Here is a 12,529-nt window from a genome sequence, read left to right as displayed (position 1 = left end):
ACAGCATCTACAGTAGGGCTCAACAAATAGTTTTGACAAGGGTGCAAGTTTTTGCAGAATATTATCTTTTCGGCCAGCACAAGTAACTCCCACCTTGTGCATAAACATATTTGTAAACAGGTAGTCCCCCTTATTCATTCCTGGACACTCGTATCCAATCCCTTACTCATCCACATCACACACATATTGCTTCAATACAGACCTGTCAGATTTGTATTTGACATTTATAGTTATGAAGCATATTGTTAATTGCGTGAGGAAGGACAATTTATTAACTTGTAGGATGGTAATCCATACTAACTCATGACATGGGCCTTGAGAGATGTTCTGTAAAGCATTTAAATCTCTTCTGTGGAAACACTGTCTTCAGAAGCTCTCTGTGGCATCTGTATTTTCCATTGTTTTCCTGTCCAACCTACCATGCAGTTTTCTTCACAGATCACAGTTGCTGGAGTTTTTATAAATGTTAATGCAAAAGAAATGTGCTAGATGTGGAATATCCACACCTATTGAAAAATGAAACTGAATTCACTCACTAAACATATTGCAGACTTAAAATTAAAATAAAGAAAAGTAAACAATGATAAACAAATTTTGATAAATTACCATAAAAGACTACAGAATTTCTTGATATCATTCCTGCCCTTTGTGTTGAATGGAATTGAGTTAGTGTGAATTGGGTAGATGAGCACTTATGCTACACTGTATTTACATAGTGTAGTGTAGGTAAGCGAAAGTCCAAAAATCCTTTTCTAAAACTGATTGAGAATCACAGTTTAGCTGAGTCGATGATTACACTTTTTGTGGCACTTAGCTCAGCTTGGGGTCAGAGAAAACCTGTACCTGACAGGCTGCCAGTTGATGACCACATATCTACAGTATAGAAGTCTATTCATCAGTCTCATGATTGACTTTATTCTGAAAATGTTAAAATGCTTTAAATTCCCCACCTGGGGCAACTACCCTTTCTTCTTTATTATTCTTCATTCTCAACCTTGAAGAATCTTTCCTATTTAAAGAAGAGAAGAGGAAAAGTGACAAGATAACTGGCACATCTTACATCCCCTTTAAATAAATTTGATTTATTGCCAAATAAATGAAAGCAAAATGTGCTTATTAAATACGGCGATTGAAAGGTGCACACCACTGGTTCTGGACGTCCATGCTCTTGACGTATCTCCTTCAAAATACCTTGAAGTAAGCTTATAATACTTCTCCAGGAACACAGATCATACACATTTACACAACCTCTCGAGTAAACAAGATCAAAGTTCAAAATACAATCAAGTTTAATGTATCTGAAGCTGAGGTTAAACTATTGGCCGTAGTCTCAATTTCAACACAACCCTAGCATTTACCAAGAAGGCCAATGCCAAGGAGCTTTTTACACTTTACACTTATTATTGAAGACCTCTACTATATCTTTTGCTTCATAAGAAGTTAAGATGAATCTCCACTTCTTTTGTTATGGAGAGTCTGAAGTAACGAAAATGTACCAAATGTTTACCGAGAACATGGGAGCATGCACATAAAGTTTGGGAATTCATCTGATTTCTTTTATCACCCTTTGATGATGTCTCCAGTCAACATCAAAAATTTTCTACTCTTCTTGAGAACAAAGTGGATCCAGTACTGCAACTTTGACCTTCTTAGTCTTCTGATACCTGACTTAGTACAAGAGATCCTTCATCCAGTTTTACACAGAAGTGCTTTTTCTATATCCAGAAAGCTTCTTTCAATATTAGTATACATAAATGGGTCTTAGGGCTGCATTGGCAAATACTAACCTCCTTTTTGGCCACCTTTCCTTGCAGATACCCTCACAAGAACCTAGAACATCGTCCATTTAGACATTTCATATCCTGCCTCTTTTGGATGTTTTAAAGGGTCTTCTTGAATTCATAACATCTTTACTATTCTTTTACATTTCTTAAGTCTACCCTGTTCACAGTCTTGCTGACTGGGTCAGGATATCATCAGCCTAACAGTGAACACTTCCAAATCTCTATTAATTACATGATCATAAAAAATGGCCATAGATTAAGTTATACAACCACAAATTCAGTCACTGGTCTGGTGTATTTTTGAGTTACTTTGTCAAAGTGGGCTTTTTAATTACACATAGAATTCCAGTAACAGTTCATGTCTGGTATTCCATTTTTCCCAGATACGTGTCTCTAAGTATCTCAATAAATTCCTGAAACACTGAGGTCTGTCAATAATTTTAGAGTCCGTATATGATACCATGCTGTCTCAAAGAGGTACTAATACCCTGAATAAGTTTTATGTGCATGGATGCACATAACAAAATTTTTTGTCTATAACTAGAAGTTACATAAAAGAGATTTGGTCATTCATGAGAGCAAATTCCTCATTTATGCAATCATCTAGGGTCTTATGAGTATCTCCTTTCTCTATGGGAGACTCCCAAATGAGAAACATTGCTCCACAGCCAATTGTATGCATAAAAGTGTGGCCTTATATATTTATACACTCACTGAACACTATACTAATACTGGGAATGGCCTCTTTTTGCTCTCATAACAGCCTTAATTCCTCATGGCACAAGATGTTGGGAACATTCCTTTGACATTCTATTCCATGTAGACATGATTGCATCACTCAGATCCTGTTGACATGTCAATTGCACAACTGCGAATCTCATTATTATTTTTGGTTTGTTTGATTGAATGGATTTTCGAAAGTCAAACATTCGTTTAAGAGGCTTTTGTGGCTCCTAATTATGATTATGATGTTTATTTTTGGAAATTCAAACTGTGTAAAAAGTTACCTAATTCATTGCACCATTTAGTGCGCCATTTTGCATCTTATATTATTGCTGCTATGATTTGTTCCCATCATTAGGACTGCTTCACGCAGTGCTATGGGTGTGTCCTCTGAGGCTATGACCTTCAGGTATTGACACGATGGGATAAAAGATTATCTAAGAAATTACTTCCTTACCCAAGATGCAGATACAAATTTTTTTTGTAGTCTTCTTTCTAAAAAGGTTTGTTATTGTTTTCTGGTTCTGAGCACAACTTTTGTCCCTTATTATGGCTTTGTCGATTGTGCCATTGATTTCCTGGTTTTGACACTTTCCTGTTGCTTGTCTTTTCTCCCAATCATGTCTCATGTTCTACCACATCCCAAAGGTGTTCTAGTGAATTCAGATCCGGTGGTCTAGGACACTGATGAACCCTGAATTCATTGTTATGTTCTTGAAAGTAGTCTGAAATGGCTTGTGCTTTTTGACATAGTGCATTATCATGCTAATGTAGCAATTAGAAGATGGGTAAATTATGGCTGTGAAGGAATGCTCATGGTCAGCAATAATACTCAAATAGGCCGTGACATTCAAGCTAGGATTGATTGGAGTTAACAGACCCAAAGTGTGCCAAGAAAACATTTTTTCTCAGTCCTCATCTCTCCAGTTTTTGTGAGCCTGAGTTCTGTAAAGTCTGAGTACTAAGTTGTACACAAAGAGGAATTTCCTGATGTTTTGCCATCATGCTTTTGTACGTCTGTTGATCATTACCAAGCAAAGGATAGTCAAGCATGTGAAGTTAGTGTTAAAAAGAGGACATGAAAAGCTTAACTGATTTGTACTGTCCTTATATAACCAATGTAACTTTACAATATATCCTTTGTTTGAGCTACTATAATTTGTGGATAGCAAGGAATTTGGAAGAACATTCTCCCGTGTGCCTCCCCAAAACACATTCACATAATTTTATAATCATGTTCTTTTTCTTATGTTTTATTATATTCAGAATAAATAATGTCATAAGTTCAACACATGTGTCAGGAATGACACATCTGCACAAATTACTTAAGTAACATGTTTATTATTTTCACCAGCATTGTTGTATAATGGGTAGTACTGTTGCCTCACAGATCTAATGTCCACAGTTTGAATGCCATGCCTGGATGTGGTCCTTGTTGGGTTTGCACGTTTGCCCTGATCATTGAGGGTTTTCTTCCAGATACTCCAATTTTCCTTGCACATCCTCAAAGATGTGTTTATTTAGCAGTTCCAAATTGGTCTGTGTGAGTCTGAGTGTTGTGTGTGTGTATGTCAGTGAGTCTGCCTGTCCAGGTTGTTTCCTGCCCTTTTCTCAGTGTAGCCCCTGACCAAATGCAACTCCAGTTTAATTAAGTGGGTATGAGGATATTTTTTTATATTCATTTAAAAACATTTTGAAGATGTAAGTTTTTTTCAGTTTTGTATCCCTAGCACCTTTGATATTTGAAATCAATTACAGTATTGTACTCCATGTTAGAGAAAGTTCTTTCACTTTATGACACCAGAGCCACCTAGAGGTTATGCTTAGAATGACAGTGTATTTGGGTTTACGCATAGTAAGTAATGAAAATAATGAGCAGAACTCCAAAGAGACCGGTTTTCATTTTCTTTTGTTTTTCGATTTTATTGATTTTATTGAAATCAAATAACATTCCATACAAATAACTCAAGTTTTACAAAAAAAAAGGTTTGAAACAAATCAACCCCCACCCCTGAGAAAGAGAGTTAGGCCAGCAGAGTAAAACTTTATGCTAGTATAGATAAGTGAATAGATAAATTAATAAATGAATAAATCTAAATGGGGTAAAAGATGAGAGAGAACCTGCTTCCTCAATTTAAATGCTTATTCTAAAATGTTATTGATTAGATCCTGCCAGGTTTTTAAAAAGTTTTGCACAGATCCTCTAAGTGCAAATTTTATTTTTTTCCAGTTTCAAATATAACATCAGTTACCCACTGACTTAGAATAGGGGAGTTAGGATTTTCCAGTTGAGCAAGATAAGTCTATGTACCGGTTTTCATTTTCTTCTTTTCATTAGAATTAAATTGAGGAACTACAAATGCAAACAAATAAACAATGGTTTATGTAATCTTTTATTTTATTACTCTTATTTTTTTTCAGGGTGTGGTTTGAATTATCACAAAAGATGTGCTTTTAAAATACCTAACAACTGCAGTGGAGTGAGAAAAAGAAGATTGTCCAATGTCTCATTGCCAGGACCTGGGCTATCTGTGCCAAGACCAGCACCTATTGAACATGCACCCGTGTCCACTGAAGAGGTATTAAATATGGCTCATAGTTGTTTTATAAGGCCACAACCCTTTTCTGCATTTATCTATGAAGCAATTCCATCAACGAAAATGTGCTATTTTCATCTCAAATGATCATTTTAATAAGCCCCCACTCTTTGCGAGATTGCATGATCTGCTTTAAGAGAAAATCTACTTTGTAAAATCTCAAAACCCTTTGAGTCCTTGCAGTGACTGAAAATATCCATGTGTTACAAACGTTATTTATTGACACAGCTAAAAAGTCTTGCTTAATCCACCGTTGTCAAGCTGATATTTTGTTTCTGCCACAAGCATTGGGTGTGGATTTTATAGACTTGTCCCAGGCATATAGCCCAAGCCCTCAATTGCAAAAGCAGAGCTCACATACGTATGATTAAGTGATTGTGACAGTCAACTGTGTCTTGATTGTTACTGTTAAATAAAAGGGGCTACAGGAAAGTTGGAGTGGATTATTTTATTTATATTTTATACTTTACTTTGTAGAGCAAATGAGAAGAAAAAAGTCAATTTAAAATATATAGTATGTGATGCTTTAAAGCTATACTTTCATTATTTAACTTTCTGCCCTGTAGTTGGCCATCTCACTTGTGTAAATAGTACTGTGCTGTATTCGCTGATACATTTTCTAAAGTATTGCCAGAGCAGACAAAAGCGGCGTAATATTAAATGTTCGCAGTGTCTGCAGGCAGCATATCTACTCCAATTAAAATGATCTGGTGCTGTTTTAAAGGTTGTGCTGCATGTGATTTTTCTGTAAAGGAAAAAAGTTGGCTTTAAAAATAATGTACACCAATTTTGTTTTCTCAAAAATTGCTCCCAGATCTTACAGATAGTGTAATCTTTAATATTCCCTCTTTGATATGTGTGGACAGAGACCAGAATATCACATGTAGTATTTCTAAGCAGTTCTCATTCAGCATAATACTAGTTGGATGCTTGTCCAGTATAAGATAATTTGAACCTTCAAATGGAAATGCTCTCACATAGTACACTTACATCTGTAGAATTGATAGCCTCAAGTATCCTGCCCTAGGGTAGACACCTAGGAAAAACTGACCGATAACGGTCAGCATCAAGCAATAATAAACAATTCAATTTGCTCATGATGGTATTACAGTTCCTTCAATAGAGAGGTAAATGTTTTCTCCTGCCTCTTATGAGCTGATAATTTACCAAATAGTCTTAGTAATGGTATATTCCATTGTGTACCCCTCCTTTGCCAGTAGTGCTAGCTACTGCCAAAGATGTTGAAGTGTAAAAATGACACCCCGGATGCCAGCAGCAACAACGTCTTCCTTTTCCTTGGGACATTTATAGTCATGAATGACCTGGACTAGGATGAATGAAGACACTGAGCAAGTAATGTGTAAAGTGCACAATACGTTTTATTAAAGCAACTAGCAAAATACCCGCGAAGTAGTGTGTTAAAGAAGTAATGAAAAAGAAAAGGAAACATTTTAATAATAACATAACATGATTGACAATGTAATTGTTTTGTCATTGTCATGAGTGTTGCTGGCATATATATATATATATATATACATATCTACATATATACACACACACACATATACATACACATCTATCTATCTATCTATCTATCTATCTATCTATCTATCTATCTATCTATCTATTTATATATCTATATCTATCTATCTATATATGTATATATGTGTATATATATATATATATATATATCTCCTTTGGGGTGTGAGCTACTGTTGCTGGGGGTGCCAGAATCCATCGAGGTAGAAAAATTAAAAACATTATTTGTACAAAATCTTAATTTATCTATCCATTCCTAAATAATTAAATGGGCAGGCTATTTCGTATCAATGCAATATGCTGCTTGTTAAAACAGATGACTCCTGCTCTTACGTGCACTTAGTGCTGCATGGGTATTATGAACTATCGTATCTGTTCAAGTTCTATTTAAATTTTAAAAATAAGTAATTTTTATTTAGTCGACAGAAATATGTTTAGTACGAATGTTATTTAAATTTAGTCATCATTGCATAAATTTTTCTTCACCATAAAATTGTAAAGACTAAATTCAACTTCCATTACTACCAAAGATATTTCTGGTGACTAAATAGAACCTACTTATATCCAAATTCGAGCTATTGAGCTGTCGCCTGCCTGTCTGAATAAGTCACCCTCGCTTCGCTCTTACTTTTTTACCGTTCATTTAATCATGGCTAGTCACGGAAAAAATATAAAATGGAAGGAGGATTACACTGAGTATGGCTTTACCAAAACAATTATTGATGAGGAATAAAGTATCCATTATTCATAAAGCTTCAATTGGTGATCTGTTTTTATGTGTTAACCTCATATTTTTTCATACTTCTTCTCAAACCAAGGGGGTGTGAGGGTAAAATGAATGGGAAGCGCTGATATATATATATATATATATATATATATATATATATATATATATATATATATAGAATATACTGAAATTGTTTTACTGTCAAATAATGCAAACAGTACACGGCACGTGTTTCGCCCTAATTCTGGGCTCATCAAGCGTACACTCTCACTGCACCCCCTCTCGGGAATCGAACCTCGGACGTCAGCGCTAGAGGTGAAGCCTCTTATGTTGTGCCACGGCGTGCGGTTCGTTTATTTGACAGTATGTAGATACTGTATATATATAAATATAAAAGATAACTCCTGTAGCCACAATAAAGGTCTTTATTGAACAGGCAAACCAGGGATGAACAAGTTCCTTTCTACTGCAGCCACAGCCGCGACACACATAAAAAACATCAATAATAACTCATAAACTTGCAATATTATTTAGGAAAATCGCATTTTACTCACCAAAAATTCAGATTATTTGTAAATAAAATCCATCGTCCTCTCTTTCCTCAAAAACAGTTCAATTACTCTGTCGTACAGATTATCTGTGCGCTTCAGTTCCAACAAAACCTAAATTTCTATCGCCATCGAAGCAAATGTTGAAAGGCGAACTCGCCCTATGGTATTTTTGGCATAAGTTTCAATTCGCTTTATGGCTGAAAATGTCCGCTCGACAGAGGCAGTGTACACAGGAATGCTCACCGCCAAATATACCAATGTGAACAGCTGCCCCATGCTCTCATTCAGATTTTTCTGATGAAGGAAGTCAAGGAGATCAGTGGGAGATTTTCCTGCAAAATCATCCATGGCATACATTACAGTCAGTTCTATTTTTAGCCGAGACAGATCAAAAAGCGCTCCGTGGCTCTTGTGTTAAACTGGAGAAGGCTGCATGCGAGAAATTTTTCTTGTATTCTCGAAACTTCTGGGGCTCGAGGAGCGTGACAAACATCAGGTTTTCGTGGTCTTGAAATCTGGTCTGTGTCTGGCAAATAATATTGTCCAGAATCTGCCATGGAGTTGCACGCGACGATCTTTCGCTCGGAGCGTTTGCGGTGCGTTCAGTGGCCTCGGCGAGTTCCTCATATCGGCTTCTATCCAATCAGTGGGTCTGAATACGGTGACGTTGCCGTACGCCTGCTAGAGGGCCCTACTGACACCAACTCAAAATCTGATTGGTTGAAGCAACAGGTTAATCGACATTTATTCTGTGTTAGAGTGCCTCCACAACAGATTGTGAAAGCCTCTCTGCCTTGCAACAAATGACGGCTGAAATGTGATTGGTTAAATATTTTAATATGAAACTCCGCCTCCCACGGCTATCGAGCTGCATTCTATTACAGTATATGGACAAAAATATGTTCCAGTTATGACCATTACGCGTAGAATTTCGAAATGAAACCTGCCCAGCTTTTGTAAGTAAGCTGTAAGGAATGAGCCTGCCAAATTTCAGCCTTCTACCTACACGGGAAGTTGGAGAATTAGTGATGAGTGAGTGAGTGAGTCTGTGAGGGCTTTGCCTTTTATTAGTATAGACTAGCAGAATACCCGCGCTTCGCAGCGGAGAAGTAGTGTGTTAAAGAAGTTATGAAAAAGAAAAGGAAAAATTTTAAAAATAACGTAACATGATTGTTAATGTAATTGTTTTGTCATTGATATGAGTGTTCTTGTCATATCTATATATATATATCTATATATATCTATATATATATATATATATATCTATATCTATATCTATATATATATATCTATATATATGGGATTAATAATTCTATCTATCTAGATATATATCAAAATACCCGCGCTTGGCAGCGGAGAAGTAAAAAGAAAAGGAAACATTTTAATAATAACGTAACATGATTGACAATGTAAATGTTTTGTCATTGTCATGAGTGTTGCTGGCATATATATATATATATATACATACATACATGTGTACATATATACACACACATATACTATGGGGTGCCAAACAGGCAAATACAGTACATTGATTTTGTGAATATATAAAGTCGGAGTCAGAATATATAAAGTCAAAACTTGAATATATAAAGTCATTTCTGAATTTATAAAGTGAAAACTTGAATATATAAAGTCAGCGCTGGAATATATAAAGTGAAAACTTGAATGTATAAAGTCATTCCCGAATATATAAAGTGAAAACTTGAATATATAAAGTCAGCGTCGGTATATATAAAGTCAAACTTGTTTCTGAATATATAAAGTCAAAAGTTGAATATATAAAGTCATCGCTGGAATATATAAAGTCATTCCAGATTATATAAAGTCAATATCGGAGTATATAAACTCACTCCTGAATATATAAAGTGAAAGTCAAAATTTATTGATTGAAACGACTCTGAACTGAAAAAAGTTAACAAAAACATATTCAGAAAAATAAATTAAAAAAACACTGTTCAGTTAATGTTTTGAAAATGATGCATGTGCCCTGCCCAGGATTGTTTCCTGCCTTGCGCCCAGTGTTGGCTGGGATTGGCTCCAGCAGACCCCCATGACCCTGTGGTCGGATTCAACGGGTTGGGAAATGGATGGATATTCCAGCGCTTACTTTGTATATTCCGACGCTGACTTTATATATTGAAGTTTTGACTTTATATATTGCAGCGCTGACTTTATATATTCCGAAATATTCCAACGCCGTCTTTATATACTCAGGTTTTGACTTTATATATTTGGGAATGACTTTATATATTCAAGTTTTGACTTTATATATTCAGAAACAAGTTTTGACTTTATATATTCGGGAATGACTTTATATATACAAGTTTTGACTTTATATAGTTAAATTTAGTTATCATTGCATAACTTTTTCTTTACCATAGAAATTTAAAGACTAAATTCAACTTCCATTCCTAACAAATATATTTCTGGCGACTAAATAGAACCTACTTATATCCAAATTCTAGCTATTGAGCTTTCGCCTGCCTGCCTGAATAAGTCACCCTTGCTTCGCTCTTACTTTTTTACCGTTCATTTAATCATGCCTAGTGGCGGAAAAATTATAAAATGGAAGGAGGATTACACTGAATATGGCTTTACCAAAACAATTATTGATGGCAAATCGATTATTCATAAAGCTTCAATTGGTGATCTGTTTTTCTGTGTTAACCTCATATTTTTTCATACTTCTTCTCAAACCAAGCGGGTGCGAGGGTAAAATGAATTGGGAAGTGCTGATCAATGTAATCGGTGTACCAGGAAATCATGCATTGACAGAAGTTACCCTTTGCTTGGAATGCAAAGTGTGATTAAATGCGTGATTTCTTAATGCGTTATGGAGCACATACATCGAAGCTTCTCAACTGTGCTTGTGCTAAGGAAAGGAAACATTTTAAAAATAACGTAACACGATTGTCAATGTAACCTTTTGTAAGTAGTGCCTGGTGGATTCAGTGTGGAGAAACTGTAGAGACAGCGTGTGTTTTAACTTGTGGATTTTTCTGTGAGTATTTGGTGGCAGCATCACAAAGTCGCTTCCGTAACTCTGCGTTAGTTGTGGAGCTCAGCTCAGAGCGAAATGAGGAGAATGGGAGGGGAGATGATGACGTTACTCCCCCACCCGTCTTAACTGTCAATCCCCCACAAACACAGTCTCTCGGAATTTACATAAGCACAGCCCCTTCACCTGCAATTTTAACTGAGTTATAAAGTGATCAAAACTCTCGTTTATGTCTTGCGTCCTCTCATTAAACTTGTATCCCGCATTACCCGTGGGCATGACAAACGCCAGCGGCAGCCTGTCTATGAACTTAATTTAAAGTTTAGGTTTACACCGTGCTTTGTTTCCGAAGTAGCAGCACTCATGAATATGGTTGTACATGTCACTCGCTCGCTTCTTATTGTTTCACTGCCTTCTCAATTATATAATGCATGTTTTCTTCAGCGCTTTTTGGAGCTCTTCCTGGTTTTCTACGTACTGCATTGACAGTCAGTTCACGTGATTACATGGGAGGCGTGATGATGTCACACGAAACTCCGCCCCCCACGGCTTTCGAGCTCAACTCCATTACAGTATATGGAGAAAAATAGCTTCCAGTTATGACCAATACGCATAGAATTTCGAAATGAAACCTGCCCAACTTTTGTAAGGAAGCTGTAAGGAATGAGCCTGCCAAATTTCAGCCTTCCACCTACATGGGAACTTGGAGAATTAGTGATGAGTCAGTGAGTGAGTGATTGAGTGAGTCAGTCAGTCAGTGAGGGCTTTGCCTTTTATTAGTATAGATTAAAAGAGTGTTCGAAACAATAGTGTGATCTTCAATAAATAATCCCTAAAAAGAGTTCTTGAGAAGAAATTAAAATCAATTAATAAAGTCACATCCCCATGGCTATTCTCTCGATTTCTTCTTTTTTTAACCTTTCGTCCCACACACCTCTACACTGACAAAGTGTGAACTGCACTATTTTATTCTTTTAAAATATCTGCACCTAGTCAGATTCACCATGGACCCCGGATACGCTTCACCACAGTAAAAAAAACAAACAAACAAACAAAAAAAACGTGTGCTGGTACAGTCACCACCTCTGATCAACTCTTCAGTTTTAAAGATGACCAAATGTTGGACACTACATCCTACTGTTCTGTGGTATCCTGTATGCAGTATATAACAACTGAATCTTTAGGCAGCATCTATAGGCATAACGTTAAAACGTAAATATTTTAGGTTCCTTCATCCCTCAAGACCACACTTTTATTTTATAAAGGCAACCTTGACCATTTGATTAGACATGCAGGCCTTTATTCTGCCTATAATTGCATAAAAAAGCAATTTCTGTAAAGAATAGAGAGATGTTCAGTACATCTTCCTTTATATGTTTAATGGTTTGCTTTATGATGGATTGCAGAAAACCAAATAATGGAGAATTACTTCTGCAAGCACAAGGATGAGGCAAAATCCAGTTGTTTTTGGGAAAATAAATGGGCAGGATGCACATGTTAGATAAGTTTTTTAGTCTCGACATTCAGATAAAAGTCAAGGAACCAGTCTAACTAGATTTAATTTTATTCTTGTTCTAATGTATTTATTTAGATTTTTTGAGATGATA

General features: G+C 36.0%; 1 protein-coding gene across 2 annotated transcripts in view; it reads left to right on the top strand.

Annotated features, from left to right (window-relative positions):
- Window positions 1–12,529, top strand: part of prkd3 (protein kinase D3) — a 358,336-nt gene that overhangs the window by 280,209 nt on the left and 65,598 nt on the right. For both annotated transcript variants that reach the window (XM_039748100.1, XM_039748101.1), the window contains exon 5: window positions 4,929–5,086. In XM_039748100.1, coding sequence (XP_039604034.1) covers window positions 4,929–5,086 — 158 coding nt within the window. The remainder of the gene's footprint in view (window positions 1–4,928; window positions 5,087–12,529) is intronic.

The sequence above is a fragment of the Polypterus senegalus genome, chromosome 3 (assembly GCF_016835505.1).
Source record: "Polypterus senegalus isolate Bchr_013 chromosome 3, ASM1683550v1, whole genome shotgun sequence".
Classification (NCBI taxonomy): domain Eukaryota; kingdom Metazoa; phylum Chordata; class Cladistia; order Polypteriformes; family Polypteridae; genus Polypterus; species Polypterus senegalus.
The sequence above is the reverse complement of the archived record's forward strand: the minus strand, read 5'-3'. Positions and strand labels throughout refer to the sequence as shown.